The sequence below is a fragment of the Phaenicophaeus curvirostris genome, unplaced genomic scaffold (genome assembly GCF_032191515.1).
Source record: "Phaenicophaeus curvirostris isolate KB17595 unplaced genomic scaffold, BPBGC_Pcur_1.0 scaffold_377, whole genome shotgun sequence".
Classification (NCBI taxonomy): Eukaryota; Metazoa; Chordata; class Aves; order Cuculiformes; family Cuculidae; genus Phaenicophaeus; species Phaenicophaeus curvirostris.
Window position 1 is genome coordinate 69,773 of NW_027206973.1, and position 25,182 is coordinate 94,954.

A 25,182-nucleotide genomic window follows, 5' to 3' on the forward strand; every position below is an offset into this window, starting at 1 on the left:
GGGGGGAAATGGGGGGGCTGAGGGGTTTGGGGAGGCTGGGGGGAATGGGGGGGCTGAGGGGTTTGGGGGGGCTGGGGGGGAATGGGGGAGCTGGGGGTTTGGGGGGGCTGGGGGGGAATGGGGGGGCTGAGGGGTTTGGGGGGGCTGAGGGGGGAATGGGGGGCTGAGGGGGAATTGGGGTTCAGGGGAAGGGGGGTCAAGGGGTTTTGGGGGTACTGGGAGGAACTGGGGGGGACTGGGAGGGTTTGGGGGGTGAAAGGGGGGGCAGTGGGGGGGGTTTTGGGGGTTCAGGGAGGTTTTGGGGGGGGGTCCCAGCCGGTGCGGCTGCAGCAGGTGCCGGAGCTGGAGCTGGGGCCGAGCCCCCCCGGGCTGGAACTGGAGGAACTGGAGGAACTGGGGCTGGAGGAGGTGGACGGTACGGGGGGGGGGGGGACTGGGGGGACTGGGGGGACTGGGGGGTCTGGGAGGGACTGGGGGGGAGTGGGAGGGTGGGGGATGGGGGGGTGAGTGGTGGGGACTGGGAGGGGGTAGGGGAGAGACTGGGAGCACTGGGAGGTAGTGAGGGGGTACTGGGAGGGACTGCAAGGGACTGGGGGGTAATGGGAGGGATTGGAGGGGATTTGGGGGGGTACTGGGAGAGACTGGAAAGGACTGGGGGGTACTGGGAGGGGACTGGGAGGGAGTGAGGATGGGTAGTGGGAGGGACTGGAAGGGACTGGGAGGTAGTGGGAGGGCACTGGGAGGGACTGGAAGGGACTGGGGGGTACTGGGAGGGTACTGGGAGGGTACTGGGAGGGATTGGGAGTAGTGGGAGAGTACTGGGAGGGACTGGAAGGGACTGGGGGGTAGTGGGAGGGATTGGAGAGGATTTGGGGGTACTGGGAGGGTACTGGGAGGGACTGGAAAGGACTGGAAGGGACTGCAAGGTAGTGGGAGGGTGCTGGGAGGGACTGGAAAGGACTAGGAGTTAGTGGGAGGGTACTGGGAGAGACTGGGGGTAGTGGGAGGGGACTGGGGGGTAGTGGGAGGGTACTGGGAGGGACTGGAAGGGACTGGGGGGTAGTGGGAGGGACTGGAAGGGACTGGGGGTAGTGGGAGGGACTGGAAGGGACTGGGGGGTGGTGGGAGGGGACTGGGGGGGACTGGAAGGGGTGCTGGGAGGGGTACTGGGAGGGGGAGTTACTGGGAGGACCTGGGGGGACTGGGAAGGACTGGGAGGGGGTACAGGGAGCAGGAGGGGAGTGAGCGGGGGTTACTGGGAGGGACTGGGAGGGGAGTATGGGGGGGTGGAGGGATTGGGGGGGTTACTGGAGGGACTGGGAGGGGAGTATGGGGGAGGACTATGGGACGGGGGGGACTGGAAGGGATTGGGACTGGGGCTACTGGGGCAACTGGGAGGGACTGGGAGAGGGGAAGCAGGTGAGTGGTTACTGGGAGTGACTGGGGGGGGATACAGGGAGGTGGAGGGATTGGGGGGGGCGTTACTGGGAGGGACTGGGGAGGAAATATGGGGGGGGACTGGGGAGACTGGGAGGGACTGGGAGGGGAGTATGGGGGGAGACTGGGGGTAATGGGAGGGGAGTGTGGGGAGGGGAGGGACCAGGGTGTGGACTTGGGGGGGGAGTATGTGGGGGGACTGGGAGGGGGTCTACTGGGGTGACTGGGAGGGGAGTAATGGGGGGAGGACTGTGAGACTGCAGAGACTGGGAGGGGGGGTTACTGGGAGGACTGGGAAGGACTGGGAGGGGGGTACAGGGAGCAGGAGGGGAGTGAGGGGGGGTTACTGGGAGGGACTGGGAGGCACTGGGGCTCTCACCCCCCCCCCCCCCCCCCCAGTTCACATCCAGGCCAACCTGGAGGACGAGCTGGTGCAGGAGGCGCTCAAGACCGTGAGAACTGGGGGGGCTGCCCCATAGCGACCCCCCCCTGCCCCACAGCGCCCCCCCCTGCCCCATAGCGACCCCCCCCTGCCCCATAGCGACCCCCCCTGCCCCATAGCAACCCCCCAGCCCCATAGCGACCCCCCCCGCCCCATAGCGACCCCCCCACCCCACCCCCAGCCCCATAGCGACCCCCCAGCCCCATAGCGACCCCCCCCGCCCCATAGCGACCCCCCCACCCCACCCCCAGCCCCATAGCGACCCCCCAGCCCCACCCCCTGCCTCATAGCGACCCCCTCGCCCCATAGCGACCCCCCCTGCCCCACAGCGACCCCCCCCGCCCCATAGCGACCCCCGAACCCCACACCCAGCCCCATAGCGACCCCCCAGCCCCACAGCGACCCCCCCCCTGCCCCATAGCGACCCCCCCAGCCCCACACCCTACCCCATAGCGATCCCCCAGCCCCATAGCGACCCCCCCACCCCACCCCCTGCCCCATAGCGACCCCCCAGCCCCATAGGGACCCCCCCCACCCCACTCTCTGCCCCATAGCGACCCCCCCCGTGTCCCCCCGTGTCCCCGCAGGGGGTGGATCTGCGGCAGTTCTCGGGGCAGGTGGAGCTGGAGCTGCAGGCGCTGGAGCGAGCCGCCATCCACGACTGTATCCCGTGTCCCCACAGTGTCCCCTGCTGTCCCCTCCTGGCCCCACGGCGTCCCCTGGGGTCCCCACGATCTCCCCGGGGTCCCCTCCTGTCCCCGTGGTGTCTCCACAGTGTCCTCTCCAGTCTTGGTAGCGTTCTCCTAGCATCCTTTCTTGTCCCCTCCTGTCCCCACGGTGTCCCCAGTGTCCCCTGGGGTCCCCTCCTGTCCCTGTGGTGTCCCCTCCTGTCCCCTGGGGTCTCCTCCTCTCCCCATGGTGTCCCCAGTGTCCTCTCCTGTCCCCGTGGGGTCCCCAGAGTGTCCCCTATTGTCTTGGTAGCGTCCTCCCAGCATCCTTTCTTGTCCCCTCCTGTCCCCACAGTGTCCCCTGGTGTCCCCTCCTGTCCCCTGGTGTCCCCTCCTGTCCCCATAGTGTCCCCTGGTGTCCCCGCGGTGTCTCCTCCTGTCCCCGCGGTGTCCCCTCCTGTCCCCACGGTGTCCCCACGGTGTCCCCTGCTGTCCCCAGTGTCCCCTCCTGTCCCCTCAGTGGCCTCGTGGCCTCCCCTGCTGTCCCTTCTTGTCCCCAGCAGTGTCCCCTCCTGTCCCCACGGTGTCCCCTGCTGTCCCCAGTGTCCCCTCCTGTCCCCTCAGTGGCCTTGTGGCCTCGCCTGGTGTCCCTTCTTGTCCCCAGCAGTGTTCCCTCCTGTCCCCAGCAGTGTCCACTGCTGTCCCCAGCGTCCCTTCCTGTCCCCTCAGTGGCCTCGTGGCCTTGCCTGGTGTCCCTTCTCATCCCCAGCAGCGTCCCCTCCTGTCCCCACGGTGTCCCCTCCTGTCCCCACGGTGTCCCCTGCTGTCCCCTCAGTGGCCTCGTGGCCTCCCCTGGTGTCCCCTTCTGTCCCTGCAGTGTCTCCTCCTGTCCCCGCGGTGTCCCCTCCTGTCCCCGCAGTGTCTCCTCCTGTCCCCACGGTGTCCCCTTCTGTCCCCGCAGTGTCCCCTTCTGTCCCCGCAGTGTCCCCTCCTGTCTCCACGGTGTCCCCTCCTGTCCCCGTGGTGTCCCCTCTTATCCCCACAGTGGCTCCTCCTGTCCCTGCAGTGTCCCCTCCTGTCCCCACGGTGTCCCCTGCTGTCCCTTCTCACCCCCAGCAGCGTCCTTTCCTGTCCCCTCAGTGACCTTGTGGCCTCGCCTGGTGTCCCTTCTTGTCCCCAGCAGTGTCCCCTGCTGTCCCCAGCGTCCCCTCCTGTCCCCTCAGTGGCCTCGTGGCCTCCCCTGCTGTCCCTCCTCACCCCCCTCAGCATCCCCTCCTGTCCCCCTCCCCGCGGTGTGTCCCCTCCTGTCCCCACGCTGTCCCCGGGTGTCCCCCGGTGTCCCCGCTGTCCCTTAGCGTCCCCACAGACATCGGCGAGAGCGAGAACATCGCGGCGCTGCACACGCAGATCACGGCCTGTGACGCCATCCTGCAGGTGACACTGTCCCCAACGTGTCCCCTCCGCCCTCCCGCTGTCCCCAACGTGTCCCCTCCGCCCTCCCGCTGTCCCCAACGTGTCCCCTCCGCCTCTTCGCGCCGTCCCCGTGGCCCCAGGGTGTCCCTCTGTCCTCCCCCCGTGTCCCTCCCTCTGTCTCCGTGTCCCCTCGCGTGTCCCTGAGGTGTCCCCAGGTCCATCTCCGTGTCCCCTCGTGTCCCCAAACCCTTTTTTGGGTCCCCAAGGTGTCCCCAAGGGGGTTTTGTGTCCTTTCCCGTGTCCCCAAGGTGTCCTCGTGTGTCCCCAAGGTGCCCTCGTGTCCATTCTCATGTCCCCAAGGTGTCCTCGTGTGTCCCCAAGGTGCCCTCGTGTCCATTCTCATGTCCCCAAGGTGTCCTCGTGTCCATCCTCCTGTCCCCAAGGTGCCCTGGTGTGTCCCCAAGGTGTCTTCGTGTTCATCCTCACGTCCCCAAGATGTCCTCGTGTCCATTCTCATGTCCCCAAGGTGTCCTCGTGTGTCCCCAAGGTGTCCTCGTGTCCATCCTCATGTCCCCAAAGTGTCCTCGTGTGTCCCCAAGGTGTCCTTGTGTCCATCCTCATGTCCCCAAGGTGCCCTGGTGTGTCCCCAAGATGTCCTCATGTCCATGCTCCTGTCCCCAAGGTGTCCTCGTGTGTCCCCAAGGCATCCTCGTGTCCATACTCATGTCCCCAAGGTGTCCTTGTGTCCATCCTCATGTCCCCAAGGTGTCCTCGTGTGTCCCCAAGGTGTCCTCGTGTCCATCCTCCTGTCCCCAAGGTGTTCTCGTGTGTCTCCAAGGTGTCCTCTTGTCCATCTTCATGTCCCCAAGGTGTCCTTGTGTGGCCCCAAGGTGTCCTCGAGTCCATCCTCATGTCCCCAAGGTGTCCTCGTGTGTCCCCAAGGTGTCCTCGTGTCCATCCTCATGTCCCCAAGGTGTCCTGGTGTGTCCCCAAGGTGTCCTCGTGTCCATCCTCATGTCCCCAAGGTGCCCTGGTGTGTCCCCAAGGTGTCCTCGTGTCCATCCTCCTGTCCCCAAGGTGTCCTCGTGTGTCCCCAAGGTGTCCTCGTGTCCATCCTCATGTCCCCAAGGTGTCCTGGTGTGTCCCCAAGGTGTTACGTGTCCATCCTCATGTCCCCAAGGTGTCCTGGTGTGTCCCCAAGGTGTCCTTGTGTCCATCCACATGTCCCCAAGGTGTCCTCATGTGTCCCCAAGGTGTCCTGGTGTCCATCCTCATGTCCCCAAGGTGCCCTGGTGTGTCCCCAAGGTGTCCTCTTGTCCATCCTCATGTCCCCAAGGTGCCCTCGTGTCCATCTTCATGTCCCCAAGGTGTCCTGGTGTCCATCCTCACGTCCCCAAGGTGCCCTCGTGTCCATTCTCATGTCCCCAAGGTGTCCCTAGATCTGTTCCTATGTTCTCATCCCTCAGTGTCCCCGTGTCCCCTTGCTGTCCCCATGTCCCCCTGATGTCCCCATGCCCGCGTCCCCGTGTCCCCCCTGATGTCCCCTGTCCCCTCAGTGGATGGAGCAGATGCTGGGCACCTTCTAATGTCCCCTGAGCAGCATCAGCTCTGAGACCCCCGTGTCCCTTAGTGTCCCCATGTCCCCTTGCTGTCCCCATGCCCCCTGTCCCCTCAGTGTCCCCCTGTCCCCCCTGATGTCCCCTCCTGGTGTCCCCTCAGCGGATGGAGCAGATGCCGGGCTCCTTCCAGTGTGACCTGAGCAGCATCAGCTCCGAGAGCCCCACGTCCCCTCCTGGTGTCCCATGTCTCCGTGTCCCCTAGTGTCCCCGTGTCCCCTTGCTGTCCCCTGTCCCCCCGGTGTCCCCGTGTCCCCCCTGATGTCCCCTCCTGGTGTCCCCTCAGCGGATGGAGCAGATGCTGGGCTCCTTCCAGTGTCCCCTGAGCAGCATCAGCTCCAAGACCCCCATGTCCCCCAGTGTCCCCATGTCCCCCTGATGTCCCCATGACCCCCGTCCCTCCGGTGTCCCCGTGTCCCCTCTGATGTCCCCTCCTGGTGTCCCCTCAGCGGATGGAGCAGATGCTGGAAGCCTTCTAATGTCACCTGAGCAGCATCAGCTCCGAGAGCCCCACGTCCCCTCCTGGTGTCCCATGTCTCCGTGTCCCCTAGTGTCCCCGTGTCCCCTTGCTGTCCCCATGCCCCCTGTCCCCCCAGCGTCCCCCTGTCCCCCCGATGTCCCCTCTTGGTGTCCCCTCAGCGGATGGAGCAGATGCTGGGCGCCTTCCAGTGTCCCCTGAGCAGCATCAGCTCCGAGAGCCCCACGTCCCCCAGTGTCCCCATGTCCCCCTGATGTCCCCATGCCCCCTGTCCCCCTCAGTGTCCCCAAGTCCCCTCTAGTGTCCCCTCAGTGGATGGAGCAGATCCTCGTTACCTTCCAGTGTCCCCTGAGCAGCATCAGCTCCAAGACCCCCCTGTCCCCCAGTGTCCCCGTGTCCCCTTGCTGTCCCCATGTCCCCTGTCCCCCTTAGTGTCCCCGTGTCCCCCCTGATGTCCCCTCCTGGTGTCCCCTCAGCGGATGGAGCAGATGCTGGGCGCCTTCCAGTGTCACCTGAGCAGCATCAGCTCCGAGAGCCCCACGTCCCCTCCTGGTGTCCCATGTCTCCGTGTCCCCTTGCTGTCCCCTGTCCCCCCGGTGTCCCCGTGTCCCCCCTGATGTCCCCTCCTGGTGTCCCCTCAGCAGATGGAGCAGATCCTTGTTACGTTCCAGTGTCCCCTGAGCAGCATCAGCTCCAAGACCCCCCTGTCCCCCAGTGTCCCCGTGTCCCCTTGCTGTCCCCATGACCCCTGTCCCCCTCAGTGTCCCCGTGTCCCCCCTGATGTCCCCTCTGCTGTCCCCTCAGCGGATGGAGCAGATGCTGGGAGCCTTCTAATGTCACCTGAGCAGCATCAGCTCCGAGACCCCCATGTCCCCTTGCTGTCCCCATGTCCCCCTGATGTCCCCATGACCCCTGTCCCCCCAGTGTCCCCGTGTCCCCTCTGATGTCCCCTCCTGGTGTCCCCTCAGCGGATGGAGCAGATGCTGGGAGCCTTCTAATGTCACCTGAGCAGCATCAGCTCCAAGACCCCCTTGTCCCCTAGTGTCCCCGTGTCCCCTTGCTGTCCCCATGCCCCCTGTCCCCCCGGTGTCCCCGTGTCCCCCCTGATGTCCCCTCCTGCTGTCCCCTCAGCGGATGGAGCAGATGCTGGGCGCCTTCCAGTGTGACCTGAGCAGCATCAGCTCGGAGATCCGGACGCTGCAGGAGCACTCGGTGGCCATGACCTTGCGGCTGCGCAACCGCCGCGCCGTGCGCCGCCACCTGGGCCACCTCCTGGACGAGCTGGTGGTCCCGGCCACCATGATCAGGTGGGACGCGGCCCCGTGTCCCCCCCCCCGACCCCGATGTCACCTCCCGGGGCTCTCGGAGAGAGGGGGGTCCCCTGACCGCCGTCCCCGTCCCCGGCAGCACCATCCTGGAGGTGCCGGTGACGGAGCCCGAGTTCCTGGAGCAGCTGCAGGAGCTCAACGGGAAGATCAACTCGGTGAAGGAGCAGGCGTTCCGCGACACCGTGGCCTGCGCCGACGTCCAGCACGTCCTGGAGAAGCTCAAGATTAAGGTGGGGAGCCCTCAGGGTCCGTAGGGACCTCCTCCGGATCCGTAGGAACCTCCCCCAGATCCATAGGAACCTCCTCCAGACCCATAGGAACCCCCCCAGACACATAGGAACCTCCTCCAGATCCATAGCAACCACCCCAGATCCATAGGAACCCTCCCAGATCCATGAGAACTTCTCAAAGATCCATAGGAACCTCCCCCAGATCCGTAGGAACCTCCTCCAGATCCATAGGAACTCTCCCAGATCCATGAGAACTTGTCAAAGATCCATAGAAACCTCCGCCAGATCCATAAGAACCCTCCCAGATCCATGAGAACTTCTCAAAGATCCATAGGAACCTCCGCCAGGTCCATAAGAACCCTCCCAGATCCATAGGAACCCCCCCAGATCCATGAGAACTTCTCAAAGATCCATAGGAACCCTCCCAGATCCGTGAGAACTTCTCAAAGACCTATAGGAACCTCCCCCAGATCTATAGGGACCTCCCTCAGATCCATAGGAACCCTCCCAGGTCCATAGGAACCCTCCCAGATCCATGAGAACTTTACAAAGATCCATAGGAACCTCCCCCAGATCCATAGGAACCTCCCCCAGATCCATAGGAACCCTCCCAGATCCGTGAGAACTTCTCAAAGATCCATAGGAACCTCCGCCAGATCCATAAGAACCTCCCCCAGATCCATAGGAACCCCCCCAGATCCATAGGAACCTCCTCCAGATCCATAGGAACCTCCTCCAGATCCATAGAAGCTTCCTCCAGATCCATAGGAACCTCCTCCAGATCCATAGGAACCTCCTCCAGATCCATAGGAACCCTCCCAGATCCATGAGAACTTCCCCCAGATCCATAGGAACTTCCCCCAGATCCATAGGAACCTCCCCCAGATCCATAGGAACCCTCCCAGATCCATGAGAACTTCCCCCAGATCCATAGGAACTTCCCCCAGATCCATAGGAACTTCCCCCAGATCCATAGGAACCTCCCCCAGATCCATAGGAACCCTCCCAGATCCGTGAGAACTTCTCAAAGATCCATGGGAACTTCCTCCAGATCCATAGGAACCTTCCCAGATCCATGAGAACTTCTGAGAGATCCATAGGAACCTCCGCCAGATCCATAGGAACTCTCTCAGATCCATGAGAACTTCTGAAAGATCCATAGGAATCTCCCCCAGATCCATAGGAACCTCTTCCAGATCTCTGGGAACCTCCCCCAGATCCATGAGAATTTCTCAAAGATCCATGAGAACCTTCTCCCAGATCCAAAGGAACGTCCGCCAGGTCCATAGGAACCCGCTCCAGATCCATGAGAGCTTCTCAAAGACCCCCAGGAGACACCCCAGATCCCTGGGAACCTCCCCCAGATCTATGAGAACTTCTCAAAGATCCATGAGAACCTTTTCCCAGGTTCATAGGAACCTTCCCAAATCTGTGGGAACCCCCCCCAGATCCATGAGAACCTCTCAAAAGATCCAGAGGAGACACCCCAGATCTAGAGGAACCTCCCCCAGATCCATGAGAACTTCTCAAAGATCCCCAGGAGACACACCATGTCCATGGGAACCTCCCCCAGATCCATGAGAATTTCTCAAAGATCCATGGGAACCTTGTCCGAGATCCATAGGAACCCATCCCAGATCCATAGGACCCCCTCCAGATCCACAGGACCCCTTCCAGATCCATGAGAAGCTCTCAAAGATCCACAGGAGACACCCGAGATCCATGGGAACCCCCCCCAGATCCACAGGAACCCCTCCTAGATGCCAGGAACCTTCTCCAAGATCCACAGGAACCCTCTCAGATCCACAGGAACCCCTCCTAGATGCCAGGAACCTTCTCCAAGATCCACAGGAACCCCTCCTAGATGCCAGGAACCTTCTCCAAGATCCACAGGAACCCTCTCAGATCCACAGGAGCCCCTCCTAGATGCCGGGAACCTTCTCCAAGATCCACAGGAACCCCCTCAGATCCACAGGAACCCCTCCTAGATGCCAGGAACCTTCTCCAAGATCCACAGGAACCCTCTCAGATCCACAGGAACTTCTCCTAGATGCCAGGAACCTTCTCCAAGATCCACAGGAACCCTCTCAGATCCACAGGAACCCCTCCTAGATGCCAGGAACCTTCTCCAAGATCCACAGGAACCCTCTCAGATCCACAGGAACTTCTCCTAGATGCCAGGAACCTTCTCCAAGATCCACAGGAACCCTCTCAGACCCACAGGAACCCCTCCTAGATGCCAGGAACCTTCTCCAAGATCCACAGGAATCCCTCCTAGATGCCAGGAACCTTCTCCAAGATCCACAGGAACCCTCTCGGATCCTCAGGAACCCTCTCAGATCCACAGGAACCCCTCCTAGATGCCAGGAACCTTCTCCAAGATCCTCAGGAACCCTCTCAGATCCACAGGAACCCCTCCTAGATGCTAGGAACCTTCTCCAAGATCCACAGGAACCTTCTCCAAGACCCACAGGAACCCCTCCTAGATGCCGGGAACCTTCTCCAAGATCCACAGGAACCCTCTCAGACCCACAGGAACCCCCCCTAGATGCCAGAAACCTTCTCCAAGATCCACAGGAACCCCTCCTAGATGCCAGGAACCTTCTCCAAGATCCACAGGAACCCTCTCGGATCCTCAGGAACCCTCTCAGATCCACAGGAACCCCTCCTAGATGCCAGGAACCTTCTCCAAGACCCACAGGAACCCTCTCAGATCCACAGGAACCCCTCCTAGATGCCAGGAACCTTCTCCAAGACCCACAGAAACCCTCTCAGATCCACAGGAACCCCTCCTAGATGCTAGGAACCTTCTCCAAGATCCACAGGAACCCTCTCAGACCCACAGGAACCCCTCCTAGGTGCCAGGAACCTTCTCCAAGATCCACAGGAACCCTCTCAGATCCACAGGAACCCCTCCTAGATGCCAGGAACCTTCTCCAAGATCCTCAGGAACCCTCTCAGACCCACAGGAACCCCTCCTAGATGCCGGGAACCTTCTCCAAGATCCACAGGAACCCTCTCAGACCCACAGGAACCCCTCCTAGATGCCCGGAACAACCCCCCAAGCTCCCCGGGACCCCCCCAACTCCGGAGAAACCCCCCATCCCACCTCTTTGTCCCCCCCCAGGCCGTCTCCAAGATCCGCGAGTTCATCCTGCAGAAGATCTCGTCCTTCCGCAAGCCCATGGCCAACTACCAGATCCCTCAGAACGCGCTGCTGAAGCACAGGTGGGGCGGCCGGAGGGGACAGGGGAGGGGTGGACCACCTCGGAGCCGGCCTTGGAGGCACCTCGACTCCTCTCTCCGTCTCCTTCCCGAGGTTCTTCTACCAGTTCCTGCTGGGCCACGAGCGGGCGGTGGCGCAGGAGCTGCGGGAACACTACGTGGACACCATGAGCAAGATCTACTTCTCCTACTTCAAGTCCTACACCAGCCGCCTCATGAAGATCCAGGTGGGGCCGCGACGCTCCCGTTCGGCTCCTCTTCCACTCGGATTCTGCTCCGGTTCCTCTCCAATTCCCCTCTGACTGTGCTCCAATCCTAATTCCATTCGGATTCCATGCTGGTTTCACTCCAATTTCATTCCAATTCCACTTCACTCCGTTTCCACTCCAATTCTGCTCCGATTCTGCTCCAATTCCATTCTGATTCCGTGCCGTTTGCACTCCGTTTCCACTCCAATTCCACTCTGATTCCGCTCCAATTCTAATTCTGCTCTGATTCTGCGCTGATTCCCCTCCAGTTTCGTTCCGATTCCGCTCCGCTTTGGATTCTGTGCTGATCCTGCTCTCGTTCCACTCTGATTCCTCTTGAATTCTGCTCCGTTTCTGCTCCAGTTCCACTCCGACTCCGCTCTAATTCCCCTCTGATTCTGCTCCAATTCTAATTCTGCTCCGATTCCATTCTGTTTCCGCTCCGATTCCGCTCCCATTCTGCTCCGTTTCCACTCCAATTCCCCTCTGATTCTGCTCCAATTCTAATTCCATTCGGATTCCATGCTGGTTTCACTCCAATTTCATTCCAATTCCACTTCACTCCGTTTCCGCTCCAATTCTGCTCCGATTCTGCTCCAATTCCATTCTGATTCCGTGCCGTTTGCACTCCGGTTTCATTCCAATTCCACTCTGATTCTGCTCCAATTCTAATTCTGCTCCGGTTCCATGCTGATTCCACTCCAGTTTCATTCCGATTCCACTTCACTCTGTTTCTGCTCCAATTCCACTCCATTTCCACTCCGATTCTGCTCCGTTTCCACTCCAATTCCCCTCTGACTGTGCTCCAATTCTAATTCTGCTCTGATTCCGCGCTGATTCCCCTCCAGTTTCATTCCGATTCCGCTCCGCTTTGGATTCTGTGCTGATCCTGCTCTCGTTCCACTCTGATTCCTCTTGAATTCTGCTCCGTTTCTGCTCCAGTTCCACTCCGACTCCGCTCTAATTCCCCTCTGATTCTGCTCCAATTCTAATTCTGCTCTGATTCCATTCTGTTTCCGCTCCGATTCCGCTCCCATTCTGCTCCGTTTCCACTCCAATTCCCCTCTGACTGTGCTCCAATTCTAATTCCATTCGGATTCCATGCTGGTTTCACTCCAGTTTCATTCCAATTCCACTTCACTCCGTTTCTGCCCCATTTCCACTCCATTTCCACTCCAATTCCGCTCCGATTCTGCTCCAATTCCATTCTGATTCCGTGCCGTTTGCACTCCAGTTTCATTCCAATTCCACTCTGATTCTGCTCCAATTCTAATTCCATTCGGATTCCATGCTGATTCCACTCCCGTTTCATTCCGATTCCACTTCACTCTGTTTCTGCTCCAATTCCACTCTGATTCTGCTCCAATTCCTCTATGATTCCATTCCAATCCCACTCTGTTTTTGCTCCATTTCTGCTCCAATTCCACTCTGATTCTGCTCCAATTCTTATTCCATTCGGATTCCGTGCTGTTTGCACTACAATTTCATTCCAATTCCACTTCACTCTGTTTCCGCTCCATTTCCACTCTATTTCCACTCTATTTCCACTCTATTTCCACTCTATTTCCACTCTATTTCCACTCTATTTCCACTCCAATTCCACTCCATTTCCACTCCAATTCTGCTCCGATTCTGCTTCAATTCCATTCGGATTCCGTGCCGTTTGCACTCCGGTTTCATTCCGATTCCACTCCACTCTATTTCTGCTCCAATTCCTCTCCGTTTCCACTCTAATTCCACTCTGATTCCACTCCAATTCTGATTCCATGCTGTTTGCACTCCAATTTCATTCCAATTCCGCTCCACTCCATTTCTGCTCCCATTCCACTCCGTTTCCACTCCAATTCCACTCTGATTCTGCTCCAATTCTTATTCCATTCTGATTCCATGCTGGTTTCACTCCAGTTTCATTCCGATTCCACCCCACTCCATTTCTGCTCCAATTCTGCTCCCATTCCACTCCTTTCCCCTCTGTTTCCACTCTGGTTTTGCTCCGTTTCCACTCTGATTCTGCTCCAATTCTAATTCTGCTCTGTTTCCACGCTGATTCCCCTCCAGTTTCACTCCGATTCCGCTCCGCTTTGGATTCTGTGCTGATCCTGCTCTCGTTCCACTCTGATTCCTCTTGAATTCTGCTCCGTTTCTGCTCCAGTTCCACTCCGACCCCGCTCTAATTCCCCTCTGATTCTGCTCCAATTCTAATTCTGCTCCGATTCCATTCTGTTTCCACTCCGATTCCGCTCCCATTCTGCTCCGTTTCCACTCCAATTCCCCTCTGATTCTGCTCCAGTTCTAATTCCATTCGGATTCCATGCTGGTTTCACTCCAGTTTCATTCCAATTCCACTTCACTCCGTTTCTGCTCCAATTCCACTCCATTTCCACTCCAATTCTGCTCCGATTCTGCTCCAATTCCATTCTGATTCCGTGCCGTTTGCACTCCAGTTTCATTCCAATTCCCCTCTGATTCTGCTCCAATTCTAATTCTGCTCCGATTCCATTCTGTTTCCGCTCCGATTCCGCTCCCATTCTGCTCCGTTTCCACTCCAATTCCCCTCTGATTCTGCTCCAATTCTTATTCCATTCGGATTCCATGCTGGTTTCACTCCAATTTCATTCCAATTCCACTTCACTCCGTTTCCACTCCATTTCCACTCTGTTTCCACTCCAATTCTGCTCCGATTCTGCTTCAATTCCATTCTGATTCCGTGCTGTTTTCACTCCAGTTTCATTCCGATTCCACTCCACTCCGTTTCTGCTCCAATTCCACTCCATTTCCACTCCCATTCTGCTCCGTTTCCACTCCAATTCCCCTCTGACTGTGCTCCAATTCTAATTCCATTCGGATTCCGTGCTGGTTTCACTCCAGTTTCATTCCGATTCCACTCCACTCCGTTTCTGCTCCAATTCTGCTCCCATTCCACTCCTTTCCCCTCTGTTTCCACTCTGGTTTTGCTCCGTTTCCACTCCAATTCCACTCCATTTCCATTCTGATTCTGCTCCAATTCTAATTCTGCTCTGGTTCCACTCTGATTCCCCTCCAGTTTCGTTCCGATTCCGCTCCGCTTTGGATTCTGTGCTGATCCTGCTCTCGTTCCACTCTGATTCCTCTTGAATTCTGCTCCGTTTCTGCTCCAGTTCCACTCCGACTCCGCTCTAATTCCCCTCTGATTCTGCTCCAATTCTAATTCTGCTCCGATTTCATTCTGTTTCCGCTCCGATTCTGCTCCCATTCTGCTCCGTTTCCACTCCAATTCCCCTCTGACTGTGCTCCAATTCTAATTCCATTCGGATTCCGTGCTGTTTGCACTCCAATTTCATTCCAATTCCACTTCACTCCGTTTCCACTCCAATTCTGCTCCGATTCTGCTCCAATTCCATTCTGATTCCGTGCCGTTTGCACTCCAGTTTCATTCCAATTCCCCTCTGATTCTGCTCCAATTCTAATTCTGCTCTGGTTCCATGCTGATTCCCCTCCAGTTTCATTCCGATTCCACTTCACTCTGTTTCTGCTCCAATTCCACTCCATTTCCACTCAGATTCTGCTCCGTTTCCACTCCAATTCCCCTCTGACTGTGCTCCAATTCTAATTCCATTCGGATTCCATGCTGTTTGCACTCCAGTTTCATTCCGATTCCACTCCACTCCGTTTCTGCTCCAATTCTGCTCCCATTCCACTCCTTTCCGCTCTGTTTCCACTCTGGTTTTGCTCCGTTTCCACTCCAATTCCACTCCATTTCCATTCTGATTCCGCTCCAATTCTAATTCTGCTCTGATTCCGCGCTGATTCCCCTCCAGTTTCATTCCGATTCCGCTCCGCTTTGGATTCTGTGCTGATCCTGCTCTCGTTCCACTCTGATTCCTCTTGAATTCTGCTCCGTTTCTGCTCCAGTTCCACTCCGACTCCGCTCTAATTCCCCTCTGATTCTGCTCCAATTCTAATTCTGCTCCGATTCCATTCTGTTTCCACTCCGATTCCGCTCCCATTCTGCTCCGTTTCCACTCCAATTCCCCTCTGACTGTGCTCCAATTCTAATTCCATTCGGATTCCATGCTGTTTGCACTCCAATTTCATTCCAATTCCACTTCACTCCATTTCCGCTCCGTTTCCACTCCAATTCTGCTCCGATTCTGCTCCAATTCCATTCTGATTCCGTGCCGTTTGCACTCCAATTTCATTCCAATTCCGCTCCACTCCATTTCCGCTCCCATTCTGCTCCGTTTCCACTCCAATTCCCCTCTGATTCTGCTCCAGTTCTAATTCCATTCGGATTCCATGCTGTTTTCACTCCAGTTTCATTCCAATTCCACTTCACTCCATTTCCACTCCATTTCCACTCCAATTCTGCTCCAATTCTGCTCCAATTCCATTCTGATTCCATGCCGTTTGCACTCCAGTTTCATTCCAATTCCACTCTGATTCTGCTCCAATTCTAATTCTGCTCTGGTTCCACGCTGATTCCCCTCCAGTTTCATTCCAATTCCACTTCACTCCGTTTCTGCTCCAATTCCACTCCATTTCCACTCCCATTCTGCTCCGTTTCCACTCCAATTCCCCTCTGATTCTGCTCCAATTCTAATTCCATTCGGATTCCATGCTGGTTTCACTCCAGTTTCATTCCAATTCCACTCCACTCTGTTTCTGCTCCAATTCTGCTCCAATTCCACTCCTTTCCCCTCTGTTTCCACTCTGGTTTTGCTCCGTTTCCACTCCAATTCCACTCCGTTTCCACTCTGATTCTGCTCCAATTCTAATTCTGCTCTGGTTCCGCGCTGATTCCCCTCCAGTTTCATTCCGATTCCGCTCCGCTTTGGATTCTGTGCTGATCCTGCTCTCGTTCCACTCTGATTCCTCTTGAATTCTGCTCCGTTTCTGCTCCAGTTCCACTCCGACTCCGATCTAATTCCACTCTGATTCTGCTCCAATTCTAATTCCACTCTGATTTCACGCTGGTTCCACTCCACTTCTGTTTCCCCTCCCATTCCACTCCATTTCTGCTCCCATTCTGCTCCGTTTCCACTCCAATTCCCCTCTGACTGTGCTCCAATCCTAATTCCATTCGGATTCCATGCTGTTTGCACTCCAGTTTCATTCCAATTCCACTTCACTCCATTTCCACTCCATTTCCACTCCAATTCTGCTCCGATTCTGCTCCAATTCCATTCTGATTCCGTGCTGTTTGCACTCCAGTTTCATTCCAATTCCTCTCTGATTCTGCTCCAATTCTAATTCCATTCGGATTCCATGCTGTTTGCACTCCAGTTTCATTCCGATTCCACTTCACTCTGTTTCTGCTCCAATTCCACTCCATTTCCACTCCCATTCTGCTCCGTTTCCACTCCAATTCCCCTCTGATTCTGCTCCAATTCTAATTCCATTCGGATTCCATGCTGTTTGCACTCCAGTTTCATTCCGATTCCACTCCACTCCGTTTCTGCTCCAATTCTGCTCCATTTCCACTCCTTTCCCCTCTGTTTCCACTCTGGTTTTGCTCCGATTCCACTCCAATTCCACTCCGTTTCCACTCTGATTCTGCTCCAATTCTAATTCTGCTCTGGTTCCGCGCTGATTCCCCTCCAGTTTCATTCCGATTCCGCTCCGCTTTGGATTCTGTGCTGATCCTGCTCTCGTTCCACTCTGATTCCTCTTGAATTCTGCTCCGTTTCTGCTCCAGTTCCACTCCGACTCCGCTCTAATTCCCCTCTGATTCTGCTCCAATTCTAATTCTGCTCCGATTCCATTCTGTTTCCACTCCGATTCCGCTCCCATTCTGCTCCGTTTCCACTCCAATTCCCCTCTGACTGTGCTCCAATCCTAATTCCATTCTGATTCCATGCCGTTTGCACTCCAATTTCATTCCGATTCCAGTCCACTCCGTTTCTGCTCCAATCCCACTCCAATTCCTCTACGGTTCCGTTCCAATCCCGCTCTGTTTCTGCTCCATTTCCGCTCCATTTCCCCTCCGTTTCCGCTCCGTTTCCGCTCCATTTCCCCTCCGTTTCCGCCTCCCCCCTGACCCCTCTCCGCTTGCCCCGCAGTACGAGGAGGTGGCCGAGAAGGACGACCTCATGGGCGTGGAGGACACGGCCAAGAAGGATATCCTCCAATTTATAAGCCGGACGCCGATTCTCGGGATCCCTTCGAGCTTTCCCGCCCCCCTCGGCTTCCCGTTTTGCTTCCTTGACCCCGGGATCCCTCACGCTTCTTCTCCAAACCCTCCCTGAAGAACCGCAACACGGTTTTCACGCTGGGGAACCGCGGCAGCGTCATCGGGGCGGCCGAGCTGGAGGCTCCCATCATCGTCCCCCACGCGGCTCAGAAGAGCGACGTCAGGGTGAGCGCGGAAGCTTCTTGGGGGGGGGGTCAGGAAGTGGATTCGGTTTTCCGGAAGAGGGAAATTTCCTCCTCCTGGTGGCCCGGCAGTTCCCGTTCGAGTCGCTGTTCCGCAGCCAGCACTTCGCCCTCCTGGACAACAGCTGCTGCGAGTTCCTCTTCCTCTGCGACTTCTTCCTGGTGACGGGGCCCAGCGCCCAGGAGCTCTTCAACGCCGTCATGGGGAGGACGCTCGCCATGTTCCTGGTGCGGGGGGGGGGTGGGAGAGGGAAGGGGAGTCAGCGGGAGCCAAAGGGAGTCGAGGGAGGTCAAGGGAAGGGGAAGGGAGTCAACGGGAGCCAAGGGAAGTCAATGGGAGGGGAGGGAAGTCAATGGAAGGGAAAGGGAGTCAAGGGAAGTCAATGGGAGCCAAGGGAAGTCAACGGGAGGGGAGGGAAGTCAAGGGAAGGGGAGGGAAGTCAAGGGAAGGGAAGTCAAGGGAGGGGGAGGGAAGCCAAGGGAAGGGAAAGGGAGTCAATGGAAGTCAAGGGAAGGGGAGGGAAGTCAAGGGAAGGGAAAGGGAAGTCAACGGGAGCCAAGGGAAGTCAAGGGAAGGGAAAGGGAGTCAATGGAAGTCAATGGAAGGGGAGGGAAGTCAAGAGAAGGGAAAGGGAAGTCAACGGGAGCCAAGGGAAGTCAATGGAAGGGGAGGGAAGTCAAGGGGAGGGGAGGGAAGTCAAGGGGAGGGGAAGGGAGTCAACGGGAGCCAAGGGAAGTCAATGGAAGGGGAGGGAAGTCAAGGGAAGGGAAAGGGAGTCAAGGGAAGTCAATGGGAGCCAAGGGAAGTCAAGGGGAGGGAAGGGAAGTCGAGGGAAGGGGAGGGAAGTCGAGGGAAGGGGAGGGAAGTCGAGGGAAGGGAAATGGAGTCAACGGGAGCCAAGGGAAGGGGAGGGAAGTCAATGGGAGCCAAGGGAAGTCAAGGGAGGGGGAGGGAAGTCAAGGGAAGGGAAAGGGAGTCAACGGGAGCCAAGGGAAGGGGAGGGAAGTCAAGGGAAGGGGAGGGAAGTCAAGGAAAGGGAAAGGGAGTCAATGAGAGCCAAGGGAAGTCAACGGGAGCCGAGGGAAGTTGAGGGAAGGGAAGGGAAGTCAAGGGGAGGGGAGGGAAGTCAATGGAAGGGAAGGGAAGTCAAGGGAAGGAAGGGAAGTCAAGGGAAGGAAGGGAAGTCAAGGGAGGGGGAAGGGAAGTCAAGGGGAGGGGGAGGGAAGTCAAGGGAAGGGGAGGGAAGTCAAGGGAAGTCAAGGGAAGTCAACAGGAGCCGAGGGAAGTTGAGGGAAGGGGAGGGAAGTCAAGGGGAGGGGGAGGGAAGTCAAGGGAAGGGGAGGGAAGTCAAGGGAAGTCAAGGGAAGGAAGGAAAGTCAAGGGAGGGGGAGGGAAGTCAAGGGGAGGGGAGGGAAGTCAAGGGAAGGGAAAGGGAGTCAATGAGAGCCAAGGGAAGTCAACAGGAGCTGAGGGAAGTTGAGGGAAGGGGAGGGAAGTCAAGGGGAGGGGAGGGAAGACAAGGGAAGTCAATGGGAGCCCAGGGAAGTCAAGGGAGGGGAAAGGGGAGGGAAGTCAAGGGAGGGGAAAGGGAAGGGAAAGGGAGTCAACTGGAGCCAAGGGAAGTCAATGGAAGGGAATAGAAGTCAAGGGAAGGAAGGGAAGTCAAGGGAGGGGGAAGGAAGTTAAGGGGAGGGGAGGGAAGTCAAGGGGAGGGGGGGGATGTCAAGGGAAGGGAAAAGGAAGTCAAGGGAAGGGAAAGGGAGTCAATGGGAGCCCAGGGAAGGGAAGTCAAGGGAAGGGAAGTCAACGGGAGCCAAGGGAAGGGGAGGGGAAGGAAGGGAAGTCATGGGAATGGAAGTCAAGGGAAGCCAAGGAAAGTCAACAGAAGGGAAGAGAAGTCAAGGGAAGGGAAGCCAAAGGAAGTCGAGGGAAGGGAAGGGAAGTTAATAGAAGGGAAGGGAAGTCAACAGAAGTTAAGGGAAGCCAAGGGAGGTCAACGGAAGGGAAAGGAAATGAACAGAAGGGAAGAGAAGACAAGAGAAGGGAAGGGAAGCCAAGAAAAGCAAAGGGAAGGGAAGTCAAGGGAAGGGAAGGGAACAGGAGCAAAAGGAACTCAGCAGAAGGGAAGAGGAGTCAACGGAAGGGAAAGGAAGTCAAGGGGAGCCAAGGAAGGGGAAGGGGTAGGGGAAGGGAAGTCAATGGAAACCGAGGGAAGGGAACAGGAGCCAAGGGACGGGAAGGGAAGTCAATGGAAGTCAACAGGAGGGAAGGGAAGTCAACAGAAGCTGAGGGAAACCGAGTCTAAGGAAGGGAAAGAGAAGGAAAGGGAAGGGAAGGGGCTGGGAAGTGAAGGGAAGTGAAGGGAATCCAGCAAAGCCCGAGGAAGGGAAGGGAAGCAAAGGAGGAAGGAAAGGGAAGTGATGGGAAAAGGAAGGGAAGGAAGTCTAAGGGAAGGGGAGAGACGGAAAGGGAAGTGATGGGAAAAGGGAAATTCGAGGAAGGGAAGCGAAGGGAGGGAAGGGGAAGTGAAAAGAAGTCCAAGGAAGAGTGAGGAAGCTCAGGGGAAGGGAAAGGAAAGGAAAGGAAGCAAAGGGGAAGCCAAGGGCGTTTGTCCCCCCGCAGAAGCACATGGACGCCTACGTCTCCGACTGCTACGACGGCATCGCCATCTTCCTCTGCATCCACATTGTCCTGCGCTTCAAAGCCATCATGGCCAAGCGCAACATCCCCGCCATCGACAAGTGAGGGGGGGCCCCGAACCCCCCGAGATCCAGCAGAAACCCCCACTAGATCCCTCAGAACCCCCTTAGATCCCTCAGAATCCCCTTTAGACCCCTCAGAACCCCCTTTAGATCCCTCAGAACCCCCCTTGGACCCCTCAGAACCCCCTTTAGACCCCTAGAACCCCCCTTAGATCCCTCAGAACCCCCTTTAGACCCCTCAGAACCTCCTTTAGACCCCTCAGAACCCCTCCTAGATTCCTCAAGACCCCCTTTTAATCCCTCAGAACCCCCCTTAGATCCCTCAGAACCTCCTTAGATCCCTCAGAACCCCCCTTAGACCCCTCAGAACCTCCTTAGATCCCTCAGAACCCCCTTTAGACCCCTCAGAACCCCCTTAGACCCCTCAGAACCCCCTTTAGATCCCTCAGACCCCCCCTTAGACCCCTCAGAACCCCCTTTAGACCCCTGAAAACCCCTTTAGATCCCTCAGAACCCCCTTTAGATCCCTCAGAACCCCCTTTAGATCCCTCAGAATCCCCTTTAGACCCCTCAGAACCCCCCTTAGATCCCTCAGAACCCCCCTTGGACCCCTCAGAACCCCCCTTTAGACCCCTAGAACCCCCCTTAGATCCCTCAGAACCCCCTTTAGACCCCTCAGAACCTCCTTTAGACCCCTCAGAACCCCTCCTAGATTCCTCAAGACCCCCTTTTAATCCCTCAGAACCCCCCTTAGATCCCTCAGAACCTCCTTAGATCCCTCAGAACCCCCCTTAGACCCCTCAGAACCTCCTTAGATCCCTCAGAACCCCCCTTAGATCCCTCAGAACCCCTTTTAGATCCCTCAAAACCCCCCTTAGACCCCTCAGAACCCCCTTTAGATCCCTCAGAGCCCCCCTTAGACCCCTCAGAACCCCCTTAGATCCCTCAGAACCCCCTTTAGATCCCTCAGAGCCCCCCTTAGACCCCTCAGAACCCCCTTAGATCCCTCAGAACCCCCTTTAGATCCCTCAGAGCCCCCCTTAGACCCCTCAGAACCCCCTTTAGATCCCTCAGAACCCCCCTTAGACCCCTCAAAACCCCCCTTAGATCCCTCAGAACCCCCTTTAGACCCCTCAGAACCCCCCTTAGACCCCTCAGAACCCCCTTTAGACCCCTCAGAACCCCCTTTAGGCCCCTCAGGCCCCCCCCCAGCCCCATTTTTCCCCCCCCCCAGGTACTGGGAGGCTCTTTTGGAGCTGCTGTGGCCTCGCTTCGAGCACATCCTGGAGCTCAACATCCAGAGCATCCAGAGCACCGACCCCCAGAAACTCGGCTTCCTCGACACCCGCCCCCACTACGTAAGGAGACGCTGTGGATTTTGGGGTCCCCCCCACCTCATTAAACCCCCCCCACCTCCTCACCCTTGTCCCCCCCCTTCCCCCCCCCAGATCACGCGCCGCTACGCCGAGTTCTCCTCCGCCATCGTTAGCATCAACCAGACCTTCCCTAACGAGAAAACCAACGCGCTGCTGGGGCAGCTCCAGGTATTTTGAGGTCGGGGTGGGGGGGACCCCCCAAATTTTTAAAGGGGACCCCAAAACCCCCCCCTTTCTTCTTTTTTCTTAGGTGGAGGTGGAGAACTTCGTGCTCCGCGTGGCGGCCGAGTTCTCCTCCCGCAAGGAGCAGCTCGTCTTCCTCATCAACAACTACGACATGATGCTGGGCGTCCTCATGGTAGCGGGGAGCCCCCCAGACACCCCCAAATTAAAAAGGGGGGGCTCAAAACATCTCATTCCCCCCCCCATCTTATCTTCTCCCCCCTAGGAGCGAGCGGTGGAGGAGAGCAAGGAGGTGGAGAGCTTCCAGCAGCTCCTCAACGCTCGCACCCAGGTCCGCGTCCCCGGCTTTTCTAGGTGGTTTTGGGGTCCCCCCCCCATTTAAGGGGGGCTGGAGGTTTATTTGCCCCCCCCGTACCCCAGGAATTCATCGAGGAGATCCTGTCGCCCCCGTTCGGGGGGATGATCGCCTTCGTCAAGGAGGCCGAGGGGCTCCTGGAGAAGGGGCAGCTGGAGCGCCTGCGCGGAGAGGAGGGTCTGACACAAAAGTGGGGGGCTGGAAAATATTGGGGTGTCGTCCCCCCCCCCTTGACCCCCCACCCCTCCACCATTTAGCCCCCCCAGGAGCCCCCAAGCCCTTCCAGTCCCACCCCTGCCCCCCCACCCCAGACCTCCCCCATGGCCCCTCTGGACCCACCCGGGCCCCCCCACCCTGGCCCTGGACCCCCAAAAGTGACCAGGACCCCCCCCCAAACTCTCCTGTGCCCCCCAGGACCCCCCCAAACCCTTCCAGGACCCCCCTGAACCCCCCCTCCCAGGACGCCCTGTGACCCCCCCAAACTCCCCTGTGCCCCCCCAGGACCCCCAAACACTTCCAGGACACCCCTGAACCCCCCCCAGGACCTCCTGAACCCCCCCCCAGGACCCCCTGTGACCCCCCCAGACCCTTCTGTGCCCCCCCCCAGGACCCCCCCAAACTCTCCTGGGTCCCCCAGGGCTCCCCAAAACCCTTCCAGTTCCCTCTGTGCCCCCCAGGACCCCCCCAAACTCCCCAGTGCCCCCCAGGATCCCCCAAACCCCCCCAGGACCCCCCTGAACCCCCCCCGGATGCCCTGAACCCCCCCCTCCCAGGACCCCCTGTGACCCCCCCAGACCCCTCTGTGCCTCCTCAGGACCCCCCCAAATTCTCCTGTGCCCCCCAGAACCCCCTGTGACCCCCCCAGACCCCTCTGTGCCCCCCCAGGACCCCCCCAAACTCTCCTGTGCCCCTCTAGACCCTCTGAACCCCCCCCCGGGCCCCCCCCCCCAACCCCGGACCCCCAAAACTGCCCTGTGCCCCCCCGCTCAGGACCCCCCCAAACTCCTCTGTGCCCCCCAGGACCCCCTGTGACACCCCCAGACCCCTCTCTGCCCCTCCAGGACCCCCCCAAACTCTCCTGTGTCCCCCCAAGACCCCCCAAAACTCCCTTGTCCCCCCCCAGGCCCCCCCAAAGTCACCCTGTGCCCCCCTAGGACTCCCCCAAACCCCTCCACTCCCAGCCCTAGGACCCCCCCCCTCGGCCCCCCCAGGACCCCCAAAACTCTCTTGTGCCCCCCCAGGACCCCTCAGAGGCCCCCTGTGCCCCTCCAGGACCCCCCAAACCCCCCCCTGTGTCTCCCCAGTATCCCCCAAAACCTCCCTGTGCCCCCCCAGGACCCCCCAAAACCCCCATGTTGCCCCCCAGGACCCCCCTGAACCCCCTCCCAGACCCCCTAGAACCATCCCAGATCCCTCAGGGCCCCCCAGTTTTGGGGTGTCCCACCCCCTGCTTCCCCCCCAGCTGGTGCGAACCCCTCTGAAGGTCCCCCGGGACCTCCTCAAGACCCCCCAAGACCCTCCAGGACCCCCCAAAACCCCTCTGTGCCCCCCCCAGACGCCTCAAAGCCCCCCTGTGCCCCCCCCGGACCCCTCAAAACCCCTCTGTGCCCCCCCCGACCCCCCAAAACCCCTCTGTGCCCCCCCCGAGACTCCCCAAAACCCATCTGTGCCCCCCCCAGGACCCCTCAGAGCCCCCCTGTGCCCCCGCAGGACCCCCCAGAGTCACCTTGTGCCCCCCAGGACCCCCCAAAACTCCCCTGTGCCCCGCCAGGACCCCCCAAAACCCCTCTGTGCCCCCCCCGAGACTCCCCAAAACCCCTCTGTGGCCCCCCAGGACCCCCCAAAACCCCTCTGTGCCCACCCAGGACCCCTCACATCCCCCCTGTGCCCCCTCAGGTCCCCCCAAAGCCCCCATGTTGCCCCCCAGGACCCCCCTGAACCCCCTCCCAGCCCCTCTAGAACCATCCCAGATCCCTCAGACCCCCTCAAGCCCCTCCAATTTCGGGGTGCCGCCCCCCCAAATCCCTTTTTTCACATCCCCCCCCCCAGCTCGTGTGACCCAACTGGCTCGCGGCTTCTCCAGCACCTGGAAGGGGGCTGTGGAGGCTCTGAGCCAGGACGTGATGCGCTCCTTCAGCAACTTCAAGAACGGCACCGGCATCATCCAGGTTGGGGGCTTTTTTTTTTTTTTTTGGGGGGGGTTCTGACCCCCCCAAAACCCCCCTGAACCCCCTTTTCTCGCCTCCCCAGGGGGCTCTGACCCAGCTGATCCAGTATTACCACCGGTTCCACAAGGTGCTGGCGCAGCCCCCGCTGCGCTCGCTGCCGGCGCGAGCCGAGCTCATCAACATCCACCACCTCATGGTGGAACTCAAGAAGCACAAACCCAACTTCTGAAAGCGGGGGGACCCCCCCGGGACCCCCCAAATCCAACCCCGTGTCCATCTGTCCATCCCGACCCATCCCCATGTCCTTCTGTCCTCTCATGGATCAAGGAGAAGAGGGGCAAGAGGACCCAGAGTGATGATTTATTGCTTGGAGAGGGGATAAATTGGGGGGGTCAACCACTTTGGGGCCCCCCCAATCCATCCCGTGTCCGTCTGTCCCCCTCAAATCCATCCCCGTGTCCGTCTGTCCATCCCGACCCATCCCCATGTCCTTCTATCCCCTCATGGATCAAGGAGAAGAGGGGCAAGAGGACCCAGAGTGATGATTTATTGCTTGGAGAGGGGGGTTAATTGGGGGGGGCAACCACTTTGGGGCCCCCCCCAATCCATCCTGTGTCCGTCTGTCCCCCCCCAATCCATCCCCGTGTCCGTCTGTCCATCCCAATGTCCCTCTGTCCCCCCATAGATAAAGGACAGAGGGGTTAGGAAGCCCCCCAGGGGATGATTAATTGGGGGAGGGTGTTTAATTGAAGGGGGGGGGGCAACCACTTTGGGGGCCCCCCCCCCCCTCAATCCATCCCGTGTCCGTCTGTCCCTCTCAATCCATCCCGTGTCCGTCTGTCCCCCCCTCTTCAAGGATAAAGGAGGTGCAAGAGGACCCTGTTTGATGCTTTATTGCTGGGGGGGGGGGGTGTCACACAATTTTGGGGGGGCCCTGGGGGGGGTGAGGGGGCATCAACCC

At 58.7% G+C, this 25,182-nt stretch overlaps 1 protein-coding gene across 1 annotated transcript; it reads left to right on the plus strand.

Annotated features, from left to right (window-relative positions):
* The first annotated feature begins 307 nt into the window (after window positions 1-307).
* VPS52 (VPS52 subunit of GARP complex) lies at window positions 308-25,096 on the plus strand. The gene is made up of 19 exons (XM_069882878.1): window positions 308-415; window positions 1,837-1,889; window positions 2,467-2,542; window positions 3,914-3,981; window positions 7,186-7,361; window positions 7,462-7,612; window positions 10,740-10,840; window positions 10,932-11,064; window positions 17,124-17,181; window positions 17,286-17,419; window positions 17,509-17,664; window positions 20,060-20,178; window positions 21,374-21,497; window positions 21,588-21,683; window positions 21,766-21,873; window positions 21,964-22,029; window positions 22,119-22,230; window positions 24,103-24,221; window positions 24,304-25,096. The coding sequence occupies exons 5-19, from the start codon at window positions 7,189-7,191 to the stop codon at window positions 24,448-24,450; spliced, it is 1,797 nt and encodes a 598-aa protein (XP_069738979.1). The 5' UTR covers window positions 308-415; window positions 1,837-1,889; window positions 2,467-2,542; window positions 3,914-3,981; window positions 7,186-7,188; the 3' UTR covers window positions 24,451-25,096.
* The last annotated feature ends 86 nt before the right edge of the window (window positions 25,097-25,182 follow it).